At 50.5% G+C, this 27,078-nt stretch overlaps 1 protein-coding gene across 2 annotated transcripts in view; it reads right to left on the reverse strand.

Annotated features, from left to right (window-relative positions):
* The window catches only part of RNF165 (ring finger protein 165), a 104,267-nt gene that overhangs the window by 6,871 nt on the left and 70,318 nt on the right, over nt 1–27,078 (reverse strand). The window contains exons 2-6 of one of the 2 annotated variants that reach the window (XM_038543365.1): nt 12,461–12,776; nt 10,874–10,984; nt 5,908–6,037; nt 3,989–4,093; nt 3,565–3,660 (exon numbers count right to left, since the gene is read on the reverse strand). In XM_038543365.1, the coding sequence (XP_038399293.1) occupies nt 3,565–3,660; nt 3,989–4,093; nt 5,908–6,037; nt 10,874–10,984; nt 12,461–12,776 (758 nt within the window). Of the gene's footprint in view, nt 1–3,564; nt 3,661–3,988; nt 4,094–5,907; nt 6,038–10,405; nt 10,542–10,873; nt 10,985–12,460; nt 12,777–27,078 lie in introns of those variants that run through there. The other variant, XM_038543366.1, reaches the window with a different exon arrangement.

Raw genomic sequence — 27,078 nt, forward strand, 5'->3', positions numbered from 1 at the left:
TTTGGACATCATGTAGCCTCTGTTTATACTTGTTGACTTTAGTTGAACTGTTTTAAATCCTATGCTAATTATTTGAAAATAGTTAACTGCTATTTAGAAAGTTCCAAGTTCTTAGACGCTGTGGACCATGGCTCACCCTTCCTTGGGTACTGTTCCACACTTGGACACGCAGAAGGTACATTATCTGTGCTTAAAAAATATTCTAGGGAGGAAGGAATCTAATCAGTGAATGAGATCAGCCCATCTTTCTTGTTCCCATCTCCATGCTGTACAGTAAAAAAAACCTGATAATATCCATGGGCAGAAAACTAGCCCTTCAGTCCCCACTCCAGAGAGAAGCAGACTTGAGGTCATTTTGCCAAGAGAAAAATCTAAAGAGTCACAAGATTTAAAAACAAAAAAAAACAAAAAAAAAACAAAAAACACCCACAGAATGACTATGACCTTGGGGCCAGGCCTAGATGCTAGGTTCCCCCACTTCAGTCCCTGGCACTGAGCTCTGGGGTTCCTTAGTCTGATGTGATCTCTAGAGAACTGTAGCCTCACTGGAACATAGAAGAAAATTGATACTCTGCTCTCAGCTTCCGTGAGCCCTATACACTCCAGTTGCAAACCATGTGATCTGATCTCCACCGCAGTAAGTGTTCCCTTGTCTAGAAACCAGAAAATCAGAATTACATCCATAGCCTCATATAATCATCATGGCTTTTGAGTATAAATGGAGTCATGAACATCTAACAGCCCAGCTGTGTTTCTGGGAGGAGTGGCCTTTCTTCAATTGGTCCTTCAAGAAAAGGGATGTTCTATAAAAGATACTAATAAGATTCACTATTTGCCTATATTCTATTGTTTTTTCCCACCATTATTCATTACTTCCCTTTTATAGTTAATGATTTCAACTGAATAGTCTTACCTTGTTTCACTATGACTACTCTGTATTTCTTTTTTTTTAAGATTTATTTATTTGAGAGAGACAGTGAGTGCAGGGGGGAGGGGCAGAGGGAGAGAGTCTTAAGCAGACACCATGCTAAGCAGAGAGCCCAACTCAGGGCTCCATCTTAAGACCCTGAGGTCACAACCTGAGCCAAAACCAAGAGTCAGATGCTTAACCAACTGTGCCACCCAGGTGCGTCTCATCTACATTTCTTTAATAATTGTCTCTTTTCTTTTTTTTAATTTCTTTTTTCTTTTTTTTAAAGATTTTTATTCATTTATTCATGAGAGACAGAGAGAGGCAGAGATATAGGCAGAGGGAGAAGCAGGCTCCCTGCGGGGAACCTGATGTGAGACTTGATCCTGGGACCCCGGGATTATAACAGGAGCCGAAGGCAGACGCTCAACCACTGAGCCACCCAGGTGCCCCAATTATTGTATCTTTTCAAATATTATACTATTTCCTCTTTTGTATTTTTAATCTTTTAGGTCTTCTGGGTTTTGTTTTCTCATTATCTATGTAACTTTTATTTTAACAGTGACTCTTCTCAGCATTTATTTCATATTTATTTTAACCTCTTCCACCTGTACCTTTTTGTCCTTCACATTTCCTTTCACGTCATTGTTATTGGTTTTCATTTTGTCTGTTGTTTTCATATCTTTGCCTAATTCTTATTTTTTGTATTTGTCTATGTGACTATATTTCTTTTAGATTTTTTATTCTTTTATCATCACTATTGTAAAATAAGTGAGCCCTATTTCAAGGTGAGAGCGGTTCACCATTCCTGACTACTCACCAGATACGAGGCACTGTGCTAAACTGTATATGCATTGTCCCTCTGAATCCCTGGAGCACCCCTTATGGTTGCTACTAACACATCATTCCTATTTTTCATTAAAAAGGGCAGGGGAGGGTTCAGAAAAGCCAAGTAAATTGTCCAGAGCTACAATGCTATTAGTGGTGGTTATAGACTGAATGTCTGTGCTTCCCACTCCCAAATTCATATGTTAATGCCCTAACCCCCAATGTGATGGTATCAGGAGATGGGGCCTCTGGTAGCTAATTAGATTTGGATGAGGTCAGAGCCCATATGATGAGTGCCCCTGTAAAAAGAGGAAAAGACACCAGAGCTTCCTCTCTCTGCCATGTGAAGACACGGCAAGAATGGAGCCCTCTGTAAATCAGAAAGAGAGCTCTCACCAAGAACTAAATCTGCCAGTGCCCTGATCTTGGACTTCTCAGCCTTGAGAACTGTGAGAAATAAATGTCTGCAGTTTAATCCACCCAGCTAATGGTATTTTGTTATGGCAGCCCAAACAAAGACAGTAGTAAGACTGAAATTAAAAACTGGCCCTGACTCCAACACCTAGTGATCACAACCATTGTGCCCCATTGCCTCATGAGGCAGTGAAGATGGGCTCTGGCTTGAGCATTTCTCACTCCAAGTTTCTCAGCACTTGTCAAGCTTTTAATTCTTAAATTTAAAAAAAAAATGTGTTCATAGCAGAATTTATTTTGCAGAGCAATTTTAGTTTACATTATAACTGAGCAGAAAATACAGCCCATTCTCATATCCCTCCTCCCTCTCAACACACACACACACACACACACACACACACACAGTTTGACCTGTTATTAACATCTTGGGTTAGTGAGATCCATTTGTTACAATTGATGACCAATAGTGATATACTGTTATTAACTGAAGAACTTTAGTTTACATTAGGGTTCATTCCTTGTGTTGTAGTGTCCTATAGGTTTTGACAAATGTACAATGTCATGTGTCCACCATTACAGTGGCATTCAACAGTTCCACTAAAAATACCCTGTGATCTCCCCATTCACTCATCTATACCTCCCCCAAAGCCCCTGGCAACAAGGGATCTTTTAACTATCTAGTTTTACCTTTTCCAGAATGCTATATAGTTGGAATCATACAGTATGCAGCCTTCTCAGGTTGACTTCTTTTCTTAGGTAACATGCATTTAAGGTTCCCTCATGTCTTTCCATGGCTTAATAGCCTATTTAAGAAAATATTGGAATAATATTCCATTGTATGGATGTAACACTGTTTGTTTAGCTACTCACTTATTCAAGGACATCTTGGTCACTTGCAAATTTTTTATTTATTTGAATCTTAAAATGTTTTAAAAATCAGATTCCTGGGTTCTAAGCCTACTCCACCTTACTGAGCAACAACCCTGGAGAGTCTACCTCTATAGGCCTAGGGTGGAGCCCTGAGCATATGGCTTTAAAAGCTCCCCACGTGATCCTGATGCTCAGTGAGGATTGAAAACCCTTGCCTTAGTTCTCCATTTGTCCACACACAGGATTGGACTTGGAATTCTTTTCTAAGGTATATCTTAGTCTTCATGGCAGATGCTCCCTTTGCCCACCTCCTTCAGATAGGAGCATTCGCATACCTGTACACCTACCGAACACTACCCACTCACCAGCCCATGTGTACACTCACACCCAGCCCTCCTCTTTTGTGATGAGAGGCACTCCCATCTCCCCTCCTGGTCACACCTGACAGAGACAAGGGATAAGACTGTGGGAAAGTAGCACAGCTTCAGAGCATCTAAACCACAACCCCTCAACTATACAGGCTGAACTGCTAGCAGACTCACCTTCTTGTATTTGTGGGGGAAGGTGAATCTCTCGATGGTGTTCTGTACAGCTCCCCGAGTCACATTTCCCAATCTGTCCTCAAGCTGCAGCAGCTCCTGCAAAGAGAAAAATGTGAACATGTGCACTCTACATGCAAACCACTCATACTCACACACATACACACACATGCACACACAGGATGAGGGGGAGGGACACTGAGAGACGGTTAGCAGGAAGCATTCACATAGCCATCAGGAAGAACTTCTCTGGTACTGAAAGACCCCAACATTTTTACTTGCTCTCTCCTTTTCTCTCTCTTACTCTCAACCCTGAAGCTCCCCACAACCTCATCTGCCCTACCCACCAGCAGGAGAAAGGGAGAAGGGACGATGTACAATAACTGTGTTTCCACCAGCTGGAGCTGGACAGAGGGGCAAGGCGTACCTCGTAGCTCTCCCTCACTGCAGAGGTGTGTCTGCTGGGGTTCAGTCCCTGGAGAGCAAGGAAGTGAAGCTGAGGGTATGGGTAGTTTCGGATTTCATGGACGACCTGTTGGGGAGAAAATGCCTCAGATAGGATTCCAGGCTGCATGAGCCCAGCATCCAACTCCTCCCCCATAACCACCAATCTGTACATTCCCCGAGATTCTTCAGGCAGAAGTGCTATCTTTCCTGCTCCTACATCCCTCGTCCTCATCCAGAACCAAGCCTGTGCCAGACTAGCCCCAGAAAAAATAGCAAAATCAATAAAGTAAATATAAATTAGTAAATACATATACTACGTCCTTATATAATTAGTAAGATGACTAAGCTGATTGGGCATTTATTTCAAGGCAGGCACAGTCTGGGCACATCACACGATTAACTAGTTGAATGATCTCATCTGATCTCGAATGTGGGTACAATTACTAGCCCCATTTCACTGGTAGGGGAAATGAGATACAAATAGATCAAGTAAGGACCTGAGTTATGCAAACAAGTGGTAAAACCATGACCTCAAACCCAGGCAGTTGAGTGACCACAGGCCACTTCCTTCCTTTCTGCTCTGTACTGTCTCAGATGGTGCCTCAGACAGTAGAGTGTGGGCCAGATCCTGTCTAGGAGGGGCAAGTGAGAGCACAAAATCTAAGCACCAATGACTCTGTAATCAAGGCAAATAATATTTTAGCATAATAGACCCAATAATTGAGATAGGTAATGTTTTAATACAGTATTTTTTTTAAATCAAAATTAATGCGAAAAGTCCATAATGAACAAAATATCCAAATTTTAAATGAAGACTGGTTCTGACCCTGTACTGGCATGGCCCTGCCCCACTGATCTTGCCTTAGCCCTGGCTTTGTGTCAGAGGGGCCGGATTTCCATCATAGCTCCTCCACCTACTTACTGCATAGCACCTGTTACTTCACCTCTCTATGCCTCAGTTTGCCCATCTGTAAAACAAGGGTAATACCCTGTTTTGTGTAAGGTTGTGGGGAAATTCACGTGAAGTACTTAGGACAGTGCCTGCCATGCATTAAGTGCTCAATAAATGTTAGTTTTTTCTTAAAGAGACGGTGCTTCATAACACCAACCATAGACCCTTAGAGCTGACCAGGTCTTCAGAGATTACTCATCTAAACCTCTCATTGTACAAAAAAAGGAGACTGAGGAACGGGATGGCTAATGGCAGAGACAAGGGCTGGAAGGGGGGAAGTGCACTGTAGGGGCAGCAACACCCACAAGCTGTCTGTAGACAAGATTTTGCAATTGGTCCTTTGTTGCTTCAATGGCGTGTCTTCACCTTTGCTCCACGTAGCTTGCAATGCCAGGGAGCCAACCTGCCCCCTTCTGCAATCCAAGCGACCTGCAGTGACAAGGACCAGCCCCCTGCAGAGAGCAGAACTGGATCAGCAGGTTGGGCCCAGGGCCACCTCTGGGGGCTCCTTTGTCCCCTGTGAGAAGGACGCCAGCCCTGTGAGAAGGACGAGGTGGGCATCTTCATCCCATTTCATGGATAAGTAAAATCAAAGCCCAGGGAGGTGCTGACCCCAAGAAATTAACTAAGTGAGGTGAAAATGAGGGATCACCCTGCTTCTTCTGAGCCTTGAGCCTCTTCCCCACAGACCACAGCCCGCCAGGCCTTCCTTTCCCTCCTTCAGTGCCCCCCTCGGTCCTGCTCATAGCACTGACTTTAGTTCGGCAGATGCTTTCAAACCAGAGCAGGAACAGGAGTGTGAGGAGACAGTGGCGGGGGGGCGGGGGGGGGGATGATAGCATGACAGCAGGACACAGGGGAACAGAGCCGCTGGCTTTAGCCCACCATTGGCACCCAACAGGCAGGCAACCAGGGCGTCCGCTTCCTGGCAGGGCCATTGCACTCACCATCTGCGTGGAGGAGGAGTTTCTGGGGAAGTGGTGCATTCGAGGAGTCGCTAGGTAATGCTGATAGTGCTGAGGGATGGGCCGTACCTGGAACTGGGCAGGACTCAAGCCGGCGTCCACACTGAGATCCCTGCGGGGACATGGCCACAGTGAGCCCCAGGGTGCTGTGGTCCAGCCATCTGGTTACAAGAGGGACCTCTGACCTCTGGCCCAGGGATGAGAATCAGAGTCACAGGGCCCCAAAGCTGCAAGGAACTCAGCTTCCCCCTTCCCCCTTCTTCCTAGTGAAGAAAGCAGAGACTCAGGGGAGGAAAGGTGCCTGCCAGGTCTGAGGGGTCCGGAATTGCCTACGCCTCATAAAACATCATAAAATTAGTGCACCAAGGCTCCCTCCCAAGACAAAGCCCATTCCTGAGAGAAACGCTGAAAGAATCCAAATAGAGCCAGTCGGGGATGCAGAGCAAAGGGGAGATATGTCAGGTGGAGGTGGAGGGGCAGAGGTCATATTTGTGCAACCATGGGAAAACCCCAGAAGAGGGACCCTGCCCCACCCCCCCAACAAGTACAGGAAAATTCATTTCATGTACAAATTAACCAGTCATTGCAACTGAAGAGGAAGCAGGGCTCCTTGGGAAATGGCTAATTTCAGGCCTGGGGCAGAAAATGTGCAAAATGATTTGAAGCCTCTTGTCCTAACTGAAAGGGAGGAAGTTATCAAGGTCATGGCAAAAGGATTCAGGAACCATCCTGAAGGAGTTCCCACTGGCCAGAGTTTGGACAAGGGGCATGTCAGGGAGCATAATTACAGCAGATGCAAACTCATAGAATAGGTTCAGATCCGTGAGAGGGAAACAACGTTAAAGGAAACCGGTCCCACAAGGGACAGGAGGGAAACTGAGTGGGGACAAACAAATTAGGGAGGAAGACAAACCAGGAGAGACTCCTAACTCTGGGAAACAAACAAAGGGCTGAGGAAGGGGAGGTGGGTGCGGGGACGGGGGTACTGGGTGACGGGCACTGAGGAGGGCACGTGATGGGATGAGCACTGGGTGTAATACTATATGTTGGCAAATTGAATTTAAATAAAATATTTTTTTAAAAAGTAATAACTTCCCCTCCCTGAAGAAAAGAAAATCAGTACCTTTGAAGGATGGTGGGGAACTAATACTTCATCCTGAAAACTAGTAAAGAAAGGGATATCCTGCCTTTCCTCTGTTAACTGTACGAGGGTTGCCAAATGATGAAGGGAAATGTCTCTTTAGGAAAACTTTCTAGCTGGGCAGCCCCGGTGGCCCAGCGGTTTAGGGCCGTCTTTGGCCTGGGGCGTGATCCTGGGGACCCGGGATCGAGTCCCACATCGGGCTCCCTGCATGGAGCCTGCTTCTCCCTCTGCCTGTGTCTCTGCCTCTGTGTGTGTCTGTGTGTGTGTGTCTCATGAATAAATAAATAAACTCTTTTAAAAAATGAAGAAAAGAAAACCTTTCTAGCTAACAAACAAGTGAGGAATGGTGGAGTTACTTGTCACCTCTCTGCATCCCCAAAAGGATAAAAGCTTCTGGCAAAGATCACCAATTGCTGCTCACATCACAGAAGGAGGGACAACTGGCTTTCTGCCAGGAGAATGCACCCCCTATGAAGTGTTTCTGCCAAGATATAGTAAGGGTTGGATGTGAATCTGCTCAACCCTTGACCTACGTGCTAGTGCACAGGGAATGGAGAAAAACTGAGGGAAGCTGTGAGGTACACCAGAGTGCAAGCAGCAAAATGCAGAGAGGGGGAAACTCCATAGAAAAAGAGGCTCAAATTTCTTCAACAAATACATCCAGACTAAGATAAAAAAGATATGGGGAGCATTTAAGGAATATCTGGTCCAGATGTGGTGTGTGTGTGTGTTTGTGCGTGTGTGTATGAGTGTGTAAAACGATATGCATATATTCCTGTATTTCCTGAATATATTAGCCCGAATCCCTGGAATAAGTCTTCACGAGCCTGTCATTTGGGAAATGAGCTATATCCTCTTGGATCTGACTGGAAGCAAACTTAGAAATCCAGCCATCCGGCCTCTGGGATTCCCCCCAGATCCCGCTGAGGCTGGAAGAGCAGCCCTGGGCTAGCTAGTGAGGACCACCCCCCTGCCCCCCGGGCTGGGTTCCAAGCCTTGCCTGGGCTCATTCTGTTGACCCACCTCAGGGAAAGGTGTTCCATGGGGCACCCCCCTGTGACAGATGCTCTGACTCTTAGCATTTACCCAGCAGCCTCAGGGGTCCCAACAAATTCAAAGCAGCAAATAGATACTCAGGGAATTCTACGGAAAGCAAAGTCCCAAGAAACGTGTAACAGAGTCACCCTGATTACGAAAACACTAACTGGAGGAACAATGCTACCTTGACCCTCGGATGAGTGGGATCACCTGTCCAGGTCGGCCCTAGGTGGGCTCCGGGATTCCCCCTTTAGCATCTCACTGGAGAATTCCTTCCAAAACCCAGGACCCCTGAGCAGGGGATGATCCTTGGACCTGAAAGACGCCTGGGCTGGGACTTGCCCTGAGGACACATCAGCCCCTGGAGAAGCAGTGTCTCCCACCTTCCGCTGTTGCTCTAGACTGAGAGAACCTGGCCACGTTTGGAAAGGGTCATAGTACCTTTACAGCCCCGAGGTCACCGGGCTAGCCCAGAATGGTGTCCTGGAGATGTCCTGTGGCCATTGTCTCAATGCACAGTGTTTGTCAGTTGTGTCTAAATATCAAGCTAAACTTTCTCTCCCGCTCACTATCAATGGCCTTGAAGTAGGTTGTGGTCTGGTTGCTACAAAGACCCTTACATTCTTCCTGGGGAGCTTCAGGACCAGCACCGTCTCACAGGTGCATCTGGAGGCTTGGCAGAGGCAGAGCTGCCTGCAGGAGAAGGCTAGCAGGAGGCCTTTGTCCTCCATCCACCCTTTCACAGGTCCCAGATGTCCTGGGGGGGTGGGGGGCCGGAGGGGGATGGGGGGGTGGGGCTGTGCCTGGCCAGGGCTAGGACTGGGTGGTGGAGCAGGGCTCAGTAAGACCTGGGCGGCACAGCTGGAAGTATGAAGCCAGGACTGAGTCAGAGAAGGAGCGTGATGATGACAGAGACATTGGAGTTCAAGGTCAGGGTCGAGTTATCAGGGATGAGCCAAAAAAGGGGCCATATTTGGGATTGATCCCCCAAGACCTGCTGCTCCCACACACTCCACCCAGGCCAGGATGCCCAGCTAAGAGAAGCTGCCTGCGTAGGGTTCAAACCTCCTAAAGAAAGGGGGACAGGCCAGGCAGAAAAAGCCCAGGGTGGACCCAGGTGTGACCCAGGGTAGGGGTCTCCCCTCGACTCCTGCTGATGCCTCACAGGGCCCCAGTCTTTGTGTTTCTCAGGCAAACAGAGGTCAGGGGGGCAGAGTGAGAGAAGCACAGGAGCAGGACTGGAGATCTGGCGAAGGCAAGCAAGCTGGCAGGGCTCACACCTGCACTGCTCCTGACACCTGTCCAGGACGATGCTCACCATTCACCCATGTCACCTCCCCTGGCCCCACTTGCCATGCTGGCTCCCATGTGTTTATTCAAATCACCCGGTGTGTGCTGAATTGAATTAAATTGGACAGACTTGACTGCTGAGGGACAGAATTCAATCCAAACTGCAATTATATCTTCCTGATTTGAATCTGCTAATTAGAAAAAGCCTGGGCTGAAAAGTTGGCTGCTGCAGTGTAGCCTATCTTTTGAGGAAGTATTCAATTTAACAGAGCGTCCCCCAGAACCAGCAGAGGGCTGGTGGACACGGGACCACTTAGAACAACTATTTCCTGCCTCTGGAAGCACCTTTCACATGCAATCAGCTGAACCCTCCAGCTTTTGCACCATTCCTGGATGTCTCATTTGCGTGACCGAGGGCTGAAAAATGACATAGTACACGTCTGGCTTTCTTAAAAAAAAAAAAAAAAATAGTCCATCCTTCTCCATAAAAGTGTTTTGTTTGTTTTTACATTCTTTAAAACAACAACACCATTTTTGACCTCAAAGTTACCAGAGCAGCACTAGGACTTCCCGAATACCCTTCCCCCAGGCTCCCCATGTGTTAATGGTTTACTATTTTGCTGCATTTTCAGCTCCTCCTCCCTCTCTCTCCCCGCATACGTACACACATCTACACACACACACTTCCCCGGGTTTTTTTTTTTCCTGAAGTATTTAAAAATAAGCCTCAGGCACGATGCCCTCTACACCTAAATGCCTAGTGAACTGTACATCTTTTTCAAGTGTTGGGGTGTTTGGAGGGCACCCAAGTTTATGTCGGCCAAGTCCTGAGCTAGATCCAAAGTCCAGGGGGACGGAGGACCCAAAATCAAACAACATAGCATCACAGCGCCATAAAGACCTCTGTCTCAAGTGCAAGAGATTATAGAAGACCTCTCAGGGACCTGGCTCCTGATACCATGGCAAAGCCCTCAACCTCTTTCCCCAGCTTCTATCCCCACTCCTTACCTCCAACCCTGCTGGCTCTGCCTCCATGAGCCTATGTTTGGTCTTGCTGGCTTGCCCTGGCTCTTCTCTGTAAGATCCCTCAAGGTCCACCCCCTCCAAGAAGGCTTCCTTGACTAGCTAGCTCCTGAGACTGTCCTTTCTGCCTGCCTCCCAGAAACCACTGGTTTCCAGCCCTCATTGACCTTGGGCAATGTTTTGTATCTCTTTCCCCTCCTCCCCTGCAGGACCATGAGCACAGAGCCCCAAGCTGGGCACATGATGCTATCCAGCGGCATCCTGAGCTAATTGCTGAAACCAGGCCCAGTGGGGGCCCTTAAGCTTTGAGGGTGTCTGGGGGCACAAGCAAAGGCTGGAGCTTTAGGGCTAGGCCTTCTGCACCATTCAAAGTGAAGGAAACAAGAACTTCATGGATCAGGCAAGACCCTCCTCCCACTCCCCCTTCCTTGCTTAGGGACCCCAAGGACTCACCAGTCAGTGCCCTCAGCCAAATACCTGGGCTGAGGAGTCTGGAGTTGGTGGCCAAAGTCGAAGCTGGGGTGGAGGCGGTGTGGATGGACAGACACACGCTCCTGACTCCGCCTGCATGGGAAGGAGGTGTCAGGGCTGCCCAGGGCCAGCGCAGCTCCCATGAGCCTGAGCCTACAGCCTACAGAGCGGTGGCCTTTGTCCCTCTTCCTAAATTCCAAGGACGTTCCCAGCCAGCAGCGACTGAAAACTCAAACATTCCTACTGTCTGGGGACTGCCCCCTACATACACCATGGCTCTTCCCTCCGTGCGTCTACAGCCAGCCACTTGTCCCACCCAAACTCTCTGGCCTCCTCTGCTCCTTCTCCTACTTCCTCCCTCTGAATTTGGGGTGGGCTGGCTCCAATACACATAGATGTGCCTCCTGTAGGCTTTCCCACACCTGTGCACCCCTCAGCTCCTGCCACGCCCCTCTCTCCTCCAACCTTCTCCACACTCTTCCCAGCTTTCACCGCCCCAGGGAAAAGCACCACCTGCGGGAAGACCTCCCTACACACTCCAGGCATGGTGACCTCTCCTCCCTTCGACCTGCTGCAACCTTCACCTTTGCCCCCAGCACCCAAACCCCTGCGGTCACGGATACTTAGAGCCTTAGAGTCCTTGAGACTCCTTCATGGGGTTCATTAGGTCAAATTTATTTTCATAATAACACTAGGATGTTACTTGCTTTTTTCCTCTCATTCTCTCACAAGTGAATGGTGAAGCTTTCTAGAAACTGCATGCGATTCTGCAGTAGAATGAATGCAGGAGCAGACATGAGAACACAGCTGTCTTCTATTAAGCCAAACATTAAAGAGATTACAAATATGTTTTTAAAAAAAAGCCCCTCCTCTCACTACCTGTCTATATACCTCCTTTTCAAAAAAGATACTATTGGTGTTAACATATGAGTTTGTTATTGCATTTTTAAACAAATTAATACATATTTTTAAATCTCTTAGTTTTAATTTCCAAGATAGTAGGTGTCAATAGTTGTAACCCACATAAACAGAAGCTTGTGTAATCCTCAGTAATTTTTAAGAGGGTGAAGGGTCCTAAAACAAAAATGTTTGAGAACTACTGATGTAATCTCATTCTCTTGACAGTTGAGGCTCAGAGAGGTGATATGACTTGCCCAGGGTCCCACAGCTATTTCAGACCTATTATTGTCTAATTTTACTCTCCATTGGTTTCTTAGCTGGTCCCCCACAACCAGACCATGGGCTTTCCGACCGGAGGGCAGAAGCAGCTGTGTTCTTTGGGGTTGCTTAGGGAACTTAGGTGTTAGAACCAGATGATCATGAAGCTGCAGGGGACATGAGGGATCCCATCTCCCACACCTTGAGCACTATAAACCGCCAGGTACTCGGCCCCAATCCCCACACCTGGGTGATGTGACAAGGACACACACTGGCTCCCCAGGAAACCCGCGTCGGGTCCAGGTGGCGCTCACTGCCCGAAAGGAACACCTCTAACTGGAGCAAAAGCTGCCTCCCCCCCCCAGGGAACCCCCAGGTGACCCGCCCGAGGCCCGGCCCGGCCCCGCCCACCTCGGGTGCGAGACGAGCCTGCGGTGCTGCGCTTCCAGGAGCTGCTGCTGCAGGAGGTATTGCTGGTGCAGGGCCTGAGGTAGGAAGGAGGGACCTGTGACGTCCTGGAACTGCAGGGTGGGCAGCGGAGTCAGCGACTGGTGCAGGGTGCCGCTGTGCTGGTGGGCCGGGGCCATGTGGGGGCTGAGGCCCGGCTGCGACTGCACGGGGTGAGCCAGGGGGAAGTCGGGCGCCAGCTGCTGCGGCTGCGGGGGGCCCAGGTGGAAGTGGCGGCAGGAGGTAGCGTGAGGATGCTGAGACCTTTGAAAGGGGGCACCTGGAGAGGCAAGGACAGAGAAGACTCCGTGAGGACCCGCCCTGCGCCCCTCCCCTGCCGAGGGGACGCCCCGCAGCTGGCAACACTGGGGGCCTTCACCAGAGCACAGCGATGTCACTGCTTTGAGATCCACGTGGCCATCCTGAACCAGCGCAGGTGGAGGCTCTGTGCAGCCTGCGGGGGGGGGGGGGGGGGGGGTATTGTTCTGCGCAGCGAGCAGAAAAATGAACTACTTGTTAAAGGCGTTGTAAGGCCCCTGAAGGCAGTTGGGGTTTCCTAAATTAGACTCCTCCCATGCAACTTCATTGGCCCTACTGCCCCTTTTAGGAGATGCCACCTGCAGAAAACAGAGTCCAGCCTAGCCAAGGACCCAGCCCATAGGGAGCTCTGATTTCCAGAGACAAAACAAGCAGACATTGTTTCCCATGTAGTTTGTGAGCAAGGAGAATCCAAAAAGTCACTTTTATTTAAATAAAAATGAAATATTTTCTCCATGGGGAATGATCCAGCTTTCACCATGGGGGTCCTTTACTAAGACAAGAGAGAGAAAGGACTTGGCACTTTAGAAACGTTTCCAGGGGCTTCCTGCCAGACATGGCAGGTTCAATACATATCTGCTCTTTCCAGACCCCACTGAAATGAGAGCAAAGGCATAACAAGATAAATAGATAAGGACGGAGAGAACAGTAGAAGTGACACGCGCAGGCAACAGATGTCAGCAGATTTTTGGAAGATGGAAAGCAGATGGAGGAATTAGCAGAACTGAGAAACCGGAAACCCAACACCTACCGAAGGGGTGGTCAACAAGAAGTGGACAGATCTTTCCACCCATGCTGGAAAGGCCAGGAATTGGAGGTGCTGGCTACTTTGGAAGGCAGGAGAGAGGGCCACCCATTATAAGTCTGTATGAGGACCAGTTCTGTCTGGGGCTTCTCCCCTTTCCCATGGAAGCACAGACTACCTACCCCACCCTGACATTTTGTAGGGAAACTGGGCCAGACAGGCTCCAATAGAGGAGGGCAGGTGTGCAGCAGCATGTTCAAACAGGGGCACCCCTTTCTGCCACTTGGTTCTGAAAGCACTGTCACCTAGCACACTGGAAACTGATCCCAGAAAGCGCTCTATAGATACTTCTGGTTGGGAGTGCTCTAGTAAAATGGTTGGGTTCCCCCATTGGCCACTCTAATGAAGCCCATAAATTTAAAAGTACACACACACACACACACACACACTTATGCACAATTTCCAGACAGCTTTAGTGACCTACTCATCACTATGAACAGATAAGCCCAAGGGTAACCAGTCTCTGAGGAAGACTCCTGGATGAAAACAGAGAGAATATATCAAATTTTAAAAAGAAGAAAAGAAAAAGAACTCAAAGGAACACAGGTAACACATGGACCAGGAAAAAAATAAACTTCAAAACACTATGATGAATATTCTCTGAGAAATAAAATATTGGATCCATGAAACAAGAAGCTTTTTTAAAAGGAGCTATGAGAAAACAAGAAAGAGAGCTGTTGGAAATTAAAAACAGAAGAATGGAAGATAAAGCTGGGGAAATTTCCCAGGAAGCAGAACAAGAAAACCAAGAGATGAGAAATAGGAGAAAACCAATATAAATACAGAAGGGTGGGTTGGAAGGTTCCATACGTGACTAGTGAGAGAGAAAAGATGGAGGAAACAATGGGGAAGAGATTATGAAAAATATTGCAAAAAATATTTCCCAAAACTGACGATCTGAGTTTCTAGATAGAAGAGACTCTCTGAGTGTGCAGCAAAATAGATGGGAGAAGAACCCCACCCTGAGGAATCTGTGAAGTGTCCAAACTGTAGGAGCAAAGATGATTCTCACACTTTCCAGAGAGAAAGCAAACAGGGGCCACACAAAGAGTCAGGAGGACAAACAGCATGAGATTTTTCAAGAGCATGAACACAGTAGAGCAACTGCCTTCAAGGTACTGAGGGGAAAGAAGATTTCTACCGAGGACCTCATGCCCAGCCGAACTATTGATTGATCTAGTCTGAGAATAGAATAAAGACATTTCAAACATGCAGGGTCTCAAAACAAACAACCTTCTCGGCACCCTTTCTCAGTCATAAACCCAGAGAGAGGAGCAAAAAATAGGGGATAAGCACTTGAAAGACATGGGCTTTCCCAAGCTGGGCAGGGACTCCAGCCACCATTTCAGAGGACAACAGGAGGATGGGTGCTCCAAGAGGGTGTCTTGGAGGCAGGGATGGAAACGATAGGATTACTGAGAGATTTTAGCCACTCAAGCATAGTATTTGAAGGAATTTTGCAATTTGATGGAGAATTTGGTAAGAATTTATACAAATGTCATAAAAAGCAAGGCAGCCAAAGAATAAAATAAAGTAAAATAAAAGGTAGTTATTACCTCCAAGGAAAGAAAAAGTTGTGCAAGGAAGTGTAATTATTATGCACTGCTTGTTTCGGCAGTGAGCAATATTTATCTATGAATAATAAAACTAACATTAACAAACTATGTTGGAATGGAAAAGGACGCTTCTCTCTTAAGAAGAATAAAATATATTATGTCAAAATGGAAAAATCAACAAATAGCATTATAAGAGATTATTTAGAAAGTTACTTAGTAATTTATGTATTTCGGGAAGTAGATACCCAAAGACAGGTGGGCATGTGTTGAGCATTGGGCTATAGGGGAGGGCAAGGGGCGGACACATTACCACCTGTAGCTTGTGTCTCGGTGCTTTTCAACTTTGTAAATGATGTGCACATCATCGATAGATTTTTTAAAAACAACTACTTATAAATCCAAATGAAAATAAGAAGAATTTCTGACTGCCCTCAAATGAGCTAGGAAAGAATCTTCTAGAAGGGTAATTTCTACCAACATTCTGGATAAGTAGGGCCTCTCCGCCCATTGAATTCTGGCTTTGTTGAATCCCAGAGCCTGGCCAGAGCAAGCAGACACTAGATTCCCCTTCTCCCTCACTCCACCACCTGTTGTCACGCCTGACCATCAGAAGAGAAGAAGGCTGGTCAACCCAAAATTCCAGACACATCACACACATTCCCACTGAGGGGCCCTTGCTCACGTGTCACCAGCTGCCTTCCTCATCTTTAAAGGTCACCTCTTAGCTCTTCTCAAAATGCCTCCCCTGCCCACCACCTCCTCTGAGCTCCTGGAGAACGCCCTATCTGCACCACTCTTTTGGCACCTGGCAGGGGATACCTTGAGCTGTGTCTTCACACTTGCCACCCCCAGCTGGCTGAGCTTCGTGTCTTACTGTTTCTGGATCCCCACGCACCTATCTGGGAGCTGGCATTCAGTGAAGACCTGCTGGCTGATTGTCAGAGGGTCTGAGGGAGGGACAGCCTCTCCAGAGACTGGTAGCCCTGAGACTGGTTGATGGCAGACTGGTTCGAAATTGAGAGGAAACGGGAATGACAGGAAGGACCAGGTGAGCTCCAGGTTTGGAAGCTGTGGCTTGGTGGGGACAGCGTGGGCCAGGCTGCCCAGCATCCTGCCATCAGGGTGCCCACTCTATGAGGGGAGTCTTCAGATTTCCATGAAGGCCCATTAGGAAGAGGGCCCACTGACCCCCCCAGCCCAAAGAGGCTGTGCTCTCCTGCCACCTGGACCCTCTAGGTGGTGCCCTGGGAAGGAAGAGAAAGTGCCCTGTCTGCTCTTCTGGCCTGTTCATTTGTCCATGAACCAAAGTGAGAAAAGGGAACCAAAGTGTCCATTTGTCCCATATTTCAGGCAGTTTCTACCTGCAAAGCCCCTTTGACTTCCATTCTGGGACTTTGGGTCCCTCTCCCTCCATCCCCAGAGGATTCTGAGTCTTAGCATCCCTTCCCAGGAGGGAATTAAAGCTGGGAGACAGCCATTCAGGGACCCGGGGCTCTCCTCCATCCTCTGTCATTTAGGGTCTGTGAAAGGAGCAGAGAATAGCTATTCTAACCAGTCTCTAAGACGGGAGCAGTGAATTCTCAGCATAGAATATCTGGGCCTGTGACAAGCCAATGATCAGTGACTTCTGAACAGCACTTACATCCCAAAATGCCCCCATCAATAGACAACCCACAATTTTTCCCATTAGAGTTACTCCCTTTGGTTAAAAAAAATTATCTCCAGATGTCCCTGATTACACTATCCACTTATCATACTTCCTCAAGGCTGAAATGCCATCGATTGCGAGCTTCAGCAAGAGTGAAATAACCTTTTGAGAGAGTGGGGAGCATGAAGGAGCTCCCACCAACAAGGCACCCCACCAAAGAAACACACCAAGTATAGGACACATATTAGTTTTGGAAATGGAAGAAAAATGTGTGCATCTTTGAATTCAGAAAACCAGTGCTCGTAGCTGAGAGTTGACTAGGAGCAAGCTCCTTCCAGCGGAGGGACCCCCGGGCCTGGGTAAGGTGGGGCAGAGCTCGGGAGGGAGCCCCCGCCCCGGTCTAGCCCTACACAGCTGCAGCAGGGGAAGCACATGGTGCGGGGCTCGCCCATGCCCACCCACCTGGCACACGTGGGACACAGCAGGTGCTCCACAAAAGCCTGGGGATTGGTGACTGACTTGTGCCTCGTGGGCTGGGAGCCCGAACAGACTGGCAGCTGGAGAGTGGGTGGATCTGGGGACAGCCCCACAGGGGAGGGAAAGGTGGGGGGAAGCCAAGGACTCTGGGGCTAAGGGCTGGGGGCACGGTGGGCACAGGTAACAGTGACAGAGGCCCCAAGTCTCTGAAAGGCTCACTGACCCTTATCTGGGAAAGGACAGAGCAGAAATCTGAACCAAGGTCTTTCCTGAAAGCAAATTGTCAACAGGAAGGAAGGCACAGAGCCCAGGGAACTAGGAGGCTTCCTGAGCAGAGGTGGCCATGAGGGGTCCTCCCAAGGAGGAGGGTGGTGCAGAAACGAGGCCAGTCTGTGAGTTCGGGCCTAGGGGCACAGTCAAGGGCCTGGAGGGGTCAGGGGGCAGCCTCAGGGCCAGGCCTAGGCCAACGAGTCAGAGTACCAGCGACAGTGACGGAGACAGCAGAGCCATGAGGCCTAACAGAAGCTCTCCAGAGCAGAAAGCCTCCTGAGTGGGAGAAATGTTCTAGCTGCTTTCTCCTCTGGATCAACATGTTCGCCCTGAAGTAAAGGAGCTGTCATCCCCAAGAGTCCAGGGCCCAAAGACACCACCTGCACACCCTCAGACAAAGAGGGAAGGGGAACAGGACAAAGGCAATGGTGGGAAGGTGACACCTCCTCGCCCTGCGCTGCTGCGCATGCAGGGGCCCCTGGTGATAGCAGCTGCTAGCGGGTGGCTCGGGCACAAGGGCTGCCCACAAGCCCTGGGGCAGAGTCTCCCAGCTGACCAGGGAAGCTCCCCTGCTCCTCCCAGAGAGATGGGACCCTGGGAGCGTAAGACGGGACCCAAACCCTCCAGGTCTCCGGGGACGCCGGCCTGGCGCGTCCCAGCCTCTCCCGGCCAGTTCTCAGGGTATCAGGTTCCCACTGTCCCACAGCTCACTGACCCAGCATCACCCTCCCTCAGAGTTGGAGGCAGAATAGGCGGTGGGGTGGAGAGGGGTGCTGAGCGGGGCCCACAGAGTCAGAAGGGAGGGGATGCCCCGAGACTCCCTCCTCAGGGTCCCAGGGCTGGGTGGGGGAGAAAGAGGATGGGAAACAGCTGGAAATCTGGTCCCCACTGAGCCCTTTCCCAGAAGCCTGGGCTGGGGTCAGAGTTGACTCCTTTCCAAAAAGCCTGCTCTTGAGCAGCAAAGCAAACCAGTCTTCTCTGGCTTCAAAGCCAAAGTCCTAGAGGTCAGGGTGCCTCCACTTGCCGTCAGACCCAGACAGGACATCAGACATCTCTGGGCCTTAGTTTCCTAGACTTGTGACCCACAATGACGACACGTGATCCTATACACCTGCTAGAAGGTCTCAGCTGCCTGAGGCCATGAGCTTCTTCCCACCAAGCCTCTCAGTTTGCTCCCTGGGAAGCCAAGTGGAAAGCACCAGAAGATGTTTGTGGACTGACTGCTGTGCTGGCCCCCAAGGGCCCCCAACTGGAAACCCAGCCCCACATCTCCTGCTGCAGCCTCTGTTGGGATCCGTGTGATGCCCAGCATCTGAAGCAGGCTCAGTGCAGTGAGAAGCAGGGCAGCCCGGGGCTGACCTTCAAAACCCACCTTCCAAAGGGCTACCACGTTATCCTAAAGCCCAATTCTGAGCATTCCCTGCCCAGATTCCTCCTCCTGGCCTCTCTCTCTCTCTCTCTCTCTCTCTCTCTCTCCTTGCCCCGTGTGACCTTCCCTCTTACCCCTCCCAGACCCTCAGGGGCCTTGCCTGCCTCAGCCCTTTATGGCCATTCTGCTCCTCAATCTACTCAGACTGCCATGCCACTATAGCCTGGACTACCCCGGGGCAGATGCCTGTCCCCTCAGAGCGTTCCAGGGCCTTCCCAGCCACAGGAGATACCCTCCCCATTTCACTGTGGTGTTCCCCTCTTCTACTTGACATTTCATTGTTGGGCAAATTTTACCTCCCAAAAAAGATGTGAAGTGAGTGCTTTTGGGGCAAATACAACGCAGTAGATGCCCTTTGTTCTTAGAAGGGGCTTAGGAATCTTCCAAGGTTTGGGAGGGGAGAGGGAAATAGATAATGAGAGAACAAAAGGGAAGAGGAAAAAGGAAGATGGGGGAAGACAGGGAAGAAAGGGGGAAGGAAGGAAGGAAGAAAAGGAAGGAAGGAAGGAAGGAAGGAAGGAAGGAAGGAAGGAAGGAAGGAAGGAAGGAAGGAAGGAAGGAAGGAGAAGAGAGACCCTCCTTATCTCAGAAAAGGTAAAGATTACATTTTTAGCTAGTAAGAAAATAGGAATATTCAATGAATTGTGGAATCATCGAATATTCAAGCTAAGTGATCCTCAGAGAGTGGCTAGCCCTGTGGAACAGACGAGAGCCCCAAAGGGGGAAATGCGGAGTGTCCTATCCAAGGGCTTCGGGGCAGTGATATCTGAGCTGGGCTGGGGGCCTCGGGAGCATGCTCTCTCCCTGCTCGAGCACTGTGATCCCCCTCTCAGCACCCAAGTCTCCACATGCCTATGCATGTCCCCACAAGGTACTTGCAGAGGGGAACACACCTGTCCAGGGCAGGCGCTGATTGGGAATGATCTACTGCAGCCAGGTCGTCCCACCTCCCCTGCCTCACCCCCCTCTGTCTCCCCAGATGCTCCCAGGAGAAAGCATATTCCTCCCTAAGGAGGTAACCATGACACAAGGGACCGGCTGCCGGTGCCCCTGGAGGCAAGACAGGCTGAGGAATAGCCATGCTGATTGAGATTCTTAAGCATGGTCCAGTCCACTTGGGCCTCCCCACTGGTCCAAGAAAATGCCAAGGGCTTGTCCCATGTTCCCAGCCCCTTGGGTGCTTCCATAGCAGGGCAAAGTGTGGAGGCCTGCGTCCGGGTGCGAGGAGGAGATGTGAGCCCCCCAGGGGCCTCCTCTCCCCCAGTCAGACTCCCTGTTCTACTCCATGTGACCCCCAGGGGCCTCCTCTCTCCTCTGCTGATACAGCTCAGTATTCTTGCATCTGCTGAGCCTCCCAATGGTCCACACTGATTTCTACAGCCAGGGCCACATCCAAGATCCGTATGACCAGAAACGCATCCTTTGTGATCCGGTCAGACGCAGGACACAACACTTGGGGAGACAATACAGGAAAGATGGGGATAGGGGGAATAAGTTGTGGGGAGTCTTGAACCGTGGACCAGGAGTCCGGGGTAGACTTCAGGAGCTGAGTACTTGATGGCAGACCAGACAAATCAGAGATGAAAAAGAGGGAAAGTGGGCCATCCGACCAGAACCCAGCTCCCTTACCTCACCCAGGTAAATTGGTTTAACCTCTTCTGCTCTGGTCTGATCAACCCCAGGAGGCCTAGTCCCCAGCTCAGCTCTTTGGGCTGCTAGAGATCTCCTTTCTTCCCTCTCCAGGGTTTGGTTCCCAGACCAACAGAGCCTGGGAAGGAAGTGATATGCCCAAAGGGGTCCTCCCCAGCCCAGAGCAGCTCTGTGAATGCTTCCCCTGGGCCAGTCTTTGATCCCTAATGAAAAGCTCAGCTTCTTCCAAGGAACTGAATTCCAGGCTCTCAAACCACTGCTGGGAGGGGAATTTCCATCCTAAGGAAGCCTACTTGCCCTGGAAGGGAGACAATTAAATCACATACTTCCAACAAGCTGCAAAAGACCAGTGTTTAGTTCCTGTTGCTACCCGCCCCCCCCCCCGCGGGGGGGTGGCCAGGAGTAGGGGCAGGGAGCCTTGGAACAGAGTGCCCAGCAGACAAAAACCACCTATGGAGAATAGGGCTGTCTTCCAGATATCATCCATCCCAGGATATGCCTTTTCTCCATCCAATGCTGAAGAAGGCTATAAAAACATTCCCAGCACACTCATAAGAGGGCATTTTGCGGAGGGCATTTATGGTCAGGGGACCTCACTACATGAGGGCGGGGCCTGGGTCTATGTCATTTACCTATATTCGTAGTGCCTGGCACAGATCCTAATGTATAGTAAGACCTTGCTGAATGAATGAATGAATGAATGAATGAATATGAACATTTGAACACGTAGGAAGTAGCACCTTGCTAAGAGCGTTGGTAGTGCCCCCAGCACATTAGCCTGGGTGCCTTGCCCGAAGGACACCCATGGACAGCATCGCGGACAGAAAGGCAGGTGCAAGTCCAGCTTGGTTGCGGGTGGCCCAGCCTGCGAGGTGGTCGCTGTGAACCACAACCCACTCACGCAGAAGAAGAAGTTTCAGACCCAGCATGACACCCCTCCTCCTGCGCTCCTGGCCTCGGGAAGTAGGGGTCCATCCTGCCGATGGCACTGGTTCACTTTTGTAAACCTCGTGCAGGGACGCCTAGGTCACGAGTCACGTGCTCTTCTCGCATTCCTCATACTCCAGTAAATTTTCTTCAAAACAACAACCAAACCCCTACGACTTTCACGAAGCGCTAGGGCGCTACCTGGACCTGGACGTGGTGGCGCTAGCACTGCCCGGGCCCGGCAGGCAGGCCAGGTGCAGCTAGCTGCCGTGAGGGACGCTTCCTACCGGGGTTCACAGAACACACGCTGCACGCACACAGGGGTGACCAGCAGCCCTGCGAGCGCCCAGGACAGGCTGTGGGGAGCACCACTCCTCTGTGCCCCGGCTCCCAGCAGGACATTTCTTTCTGCTCTGATAAGTGCTCCCGCATGCTCCTCCTCAGAAGAGTGTAGATAGAGTTTAGACCAGGGCCTTCCTCAGAAGCAGGTGTGTTTTGGCAGGATCACAGTTCTGACTGTGGGGTTTCGGAGGGAGGCCAGGGGGGCCAGGCACTGGGGGAGTCGTTGGCCTCCCCAGGCTCCTGAAATCAAGTCGCATCAGTGGGTGGGCATCTGCTTGCTTTCAGAGGGAGCCAGACGCACTTACTGCTCGTGGGCGCCTCCTCGGCCAGCACCCTGGGGTGTGGTGTGTGAGCGAGACAGAGACAAAGGAGGGAGGGACAGAAGCCTTTGGTTGAACTACCGGGGAGGGGAGAAGGGAGCACAGGAGATGGGGGGAAGGCTGGGAGGACAGATGGGATATACTGTGAGGGAGGAGGGAGAGGGAGGAGGGAGAAGATGCCTAGGGAAAAGCAGAGCTATAGGGATCTCACAACTAGTGGACCCCAGATGCCTCCCCAGTAGCAAAGGCCCATCTCAGGTCCCCTCCAGTGACCCTATTGGCCTCTCGGCTGCCACAGGCTTGGTCTGTGAGAGCCCCTGCCTCCCTCCACCCACTGGCCTTCCCCAGGCATTCAGCTCATCACGTGGTCTCCTGTGTACTTATTTCAGGCCACTGTCCCTTCGATTAGGTCACCCCAGCTGGCCCAAGAGCCAGCCCCACAGGCCCAGACTACGCCGGCTCCCATGGAGGAGGGTCCCATACAAGCCCTCAGGAGGCCAACAGAGGCACCTGGCTTCATAGCTCTGGGCTGCAGCCTTGCCTTATGCAGAATGAGCCAGTAGTGGCTCCGCTCACCTGGCAGGGTGGACACCAGACCACCCCACCAGGGAAGGTGCCTCACAGAGAATGAGCCCTGCACCCACTCCTCCCAAGCCCCCTTCTCTCCCCATCAAGCCAACAGGCATGGTCCACAGTTGGTCCATGGCATGGTCCCTGGCATGCTCCAGACAGGGCACCCAGCACCAGGCCACCCCAGGGCTCCTTGCCGACAAAGGCACTGCGGCTGGCCTCCTACTCCTGGGGTTGAACCCAGGGACAATGAAGAGATTCACGGCCCAGTAATAGCGTTCCACTGGAGCCAAAAGCTCCCGGGAGGGAGGTGATGCCTTGGATTAAACATTGCTCCCTGACACTCTTGCTTTTAGGATGCAATTGTCCCCAAGAGGGTAACACGTGAAGTCCCTGATGTTCAGCGTGGGTGACCATGCGGAGTATTCAGTGTGTCCAGAGAGGATGGAGAAGCACGGAGGTGCTGAATGAAGTGGCAGGGCTAGGAGGGGAAGTCTGTCTTTACCTCCTTCGCAGCTCTGCCTAGCAGGCTTGAGAATGAAGACAGGCAGACGGTAAGTAGCCCTTTGCTGGGTCTCAGACTATCCAGCCACCTACGTGCATTTGGTTCCAAACTTGACTGATTCACCCGATATTTGCTGCGTGCCTCTCATGGGCCAGGCGCTGTTCTAAGTGCTAGGGATGCAGCTCTGAATAAAACAATTGAAAAGCCTCGCCATCGTGGGATTGGGGTCTCATTCTGTATTATCTGGTATTGGCACCGCATAGGACAATTCAGGGTGTGAAACATGGCTGGTCTACGGTGATACAGACCGCTGGTGTCAAATATGCACCAGACTTTGAAGACCTAGTACAAATGAAATCATGTAAAAACAAAAATGAAAAACTAACAACTTTCAAACGAATTATATGTTGAAATGATACATTTTGGATATATTGAATTAAATCATGGATTATTATTAACACAAATGTCACCGGTTTCTTTTTACTTTTTTACTGTGGCTGCTAGAAAAAAAATCCAATTATATATATGTCTTACATTGTATTTCTGTTGCACAGTGTTGGTCTAGACACTAAGTAGATATATAAAAAAGTGTGTCATTTAGTGATGATGTTGATAAGATCCATGGAGAAAACTGAAGCAAGGAAGGAGGATGAACAGAAGGGGAATGTTTCAATTTTAGAGCTGAAGGGCTGAGCTTTGAGCAAAAGATATCTGGGAGAAGAGCTTTCCCACAAATGGGTCTGCAGTGCAAAGGCCCTGTGGTGAGAGAAGCCTGGCACTCGGAAAACCATCTAGAGGCCAGTGTGGGTGGAACAGAGTGAGGTAGGGGAGAGTGCTAGGAGTTAAGGAGAGATGGATATTGGGAGATCAGAGAACAGATGGCGTGGACTCTTGTTGGCCACTATTGGATGTTGGCTTTTACTCCAAGTGAAATTAGGAGCCAAAGGGGGTGTCTGAGCAGGGAAGTGCTAAGATATGGCTCGCTCTGGCTGCTGTGTCAAGAACAAGCCATAGGAATAAAAGAGAAGCAGCAGGGCCCAGAAAGAGATGATGGGTGGGAATGTGGCAGAGGGAGGCAGGGGTGGTCGGATTCTAAATATATGTCAGGTGTAGAAGCAACCAGATTCGCTGATGGACTAGACATGGACTAGGAGGCAGAGGGCAAGGACTCCAGAGCTTCAGTCCTGTGCGACCAAGATTGTGTGACTGACCATTCAAAACAGTGGCCCCCAACTCCCCCTGGGGGTGTAGGCAGGATTTGTCCCTCATCCCATGGAGAGGCAGAGGTTTTTTCCCTCTACCCCTTAAAGCTGGGTTCGGCCACGTGTCTAACTTTGGCCAATAGAATGTAGTGAAAGTGACATCACACCTGTCCTGAGGCCGGGCTTTAATAAAGAGACGTTGCCCATCTCCATGCTCTTGGATCCTGGCTTCTCCCACATAAACAAGCCCAGGCTAACCCACGGGAGGATGAGGGCCACGTGGAGCCGGGAAAGCTCTCCTGGCTGGGGCCATCCTAGGCCAGCCCATCCCAGCCCACCACAGGTGGATGGCCCAGCCCAGGGAAGACCAGAGGTCCCCACTGAGCTCCACCCAGGTTATGATCCCACTGAACCGGGAGCTGAAGAAACAGTTGTTTGGAAGCCAAGCTTTAGAAGGGTGGTTTTACAGAAACCAGCGAGCTGGTACAGATGATGCTGCCATTCGTCGATGCGGGGACTCAGGGTTGAGTTAGTCTGGATGCCTAGAGAGCAAAAGCTTCACGTCTCCCTGAAACACCCGGCGCACCTGGGAGAGGGCCGGCTGGATGAACCCTCACCGGGTGACGGGCGATGGATGCGTAGATGCGTGAGTGACTTCTCACTTGGCCCCCTAAGCACCAGCCAGGTCCCCGCATCGCCCTTCCCCTGACAAAGCCAAGACAGCTTTCAGTGCCTCCTCTCTGCCCCCAGAGTCCGCCGTCGAACCTGACTTCGGGGTGCCTTCACCAGCGACAGCAATGGAGACCCGAAACCCGCAGAGCCACAGGCTTCCTCCAGAATGTGAAGCACTGATTTTTAGCCTGTTTTTTGACCTCCCACTCCCAGCCTTTCCCCAGATGTGCTGGCAAAGAGACAAATCAATTGTGTTGTGTTTTTCCTGCTCTCCACCCCCATGACATGTTAATTAGCAGGGAAAACGCCAACAGCAAAGTCAAAAAGGCTGAGGGCAGTCCCCCAGCCCTGAGTAGCCAGCTGGCGCGGCACAGCACGTCCTGACTCTGCCATCCGAGGTCGCTGTCCGCTCCCAGGGCTTCGGGCACCGTGTTCGGCCTCCCTGCTTATCTTTCCTCCACCCCAGGTGCTCTACTTCCCTCAGGAGCTCCACTTCGGTGCCTCCGTGAGGCCGACAGTATTGTCAGTGCATCGTGTCACCTCTTAGAAAAGCACTTCCCTAATTGACCCTCACAACCACCCAGCACAAGGAATTGTGGGGATTGGCCCCATCTTAGAGATGAAGAAATTGAGGCTTGGAGGGTTAGAGAGACTTACCAACATCACTTGGCCCAGGGCTGGGGATTTAGAGCCTAGTGTCCTCCTGCCGAGCCTCTCTTTCTTTCATTGTCTGCACCATCAAAATAAGGCCAAGAACATCGATGAGGATGCCCCCATAAGCTAATCATAGGTAAGGTCACTGCCTTCGGTTTCCCACAGCATTAACTGATGTCACTTACACTCCTCCTGGCCCAGGGAAGGGGACACTTTGCAGAGATGCAGGGCTCTCCCAGGCCCTGAAACTGCCCCTGCTCCCATCTCCTGGGCTCCAGGTGTCACCTGAAGTGAGGGGTGTCTATGAGCCAAGAATAAAGACCCATCTTGCCAAGGCTCTTTAGAGGTGCTTATATCAAGGCCTGATCCCACACATACTCTCCTGCAGTCCTGATGCAGATTCCCAATTTGCAATGCTCCCCATCTGCAATGCTGTGTGTGCTCCCCATCAGCACTGCTGTGCATGTCCCCCATCTGCAGCACTGTGCAATGTTCCTCATCTGCAAATGCTGTGCAATGTTCCTCATCTGCAATGTTGTGCAATGCTCCCCATCAGCAGTGTTGTGCATGCTCCCCATCTGCAATGCTATGCAATGCTCCCCCTGCAATGCTGTGCATGCTCCCCATCAGCTGTGCTGTGCAATGTTCCTCATCTGCAACACTGTGCAATGTCCCCATCAGCAGTGCTGTGCATGCTCTCCATCTGTAGTGCTGTGACAGCACAGAGTGAAAATGTTCACTGGGTACAAAGTGACCCCCAACAAACCTAATATGGCCTCATGACCCTTCCCAGCTCCCCTGTACCCCTCCCTCTCTGCCAAGTCGAGGGAAGCCATGAGGAGCAAATGGTTCCACATGCTGCACTCACCCTTCTGGAGTCTGAGGGGTGTGTGTGTGGGAGGGGTAAGTGTGTGTGTATGTTCCAGCCTGCTCCCTGGCCTGCTGGAATTAGGCTTGCCTCTTGGCCAAGGGCTACACGCAGCCCTGCTTCACCAGGTCCATCATTTTTTATTAAATAGCTGCTCTATACCCAACACAAAAAGGGGGAATGGAGCATTTTCCCTCAAGAAAGCAGTGGGGTACCTCTGTCCTGGCACCCAGGTGAAGGTGCATTCAAGTCCAGTCTTACTCATAGTGTGGCCTTAGGCAAGTAGCCCAGTCTCTCTGAATTTCAGCTTCCCAACTTGCAAAAGGGGCCTCAGGATACTGCCATCTTGACATCAAGGGTGGTCATGGG

Source organism: Canis lupus, chromosome 7, assembly GCF_011100685.1.
Source record: "Canis lupus familiaris isolate Mischka breed German Shepherd chromosome 7, alternate assembly UU_Cfam_GSD_1.0, whole genome shotgun sequence".
NCBI lineage: Eukaryota > Metazoa > Chordata > Mammalia > Carnivora > Canidae > Canis > Canis lupus.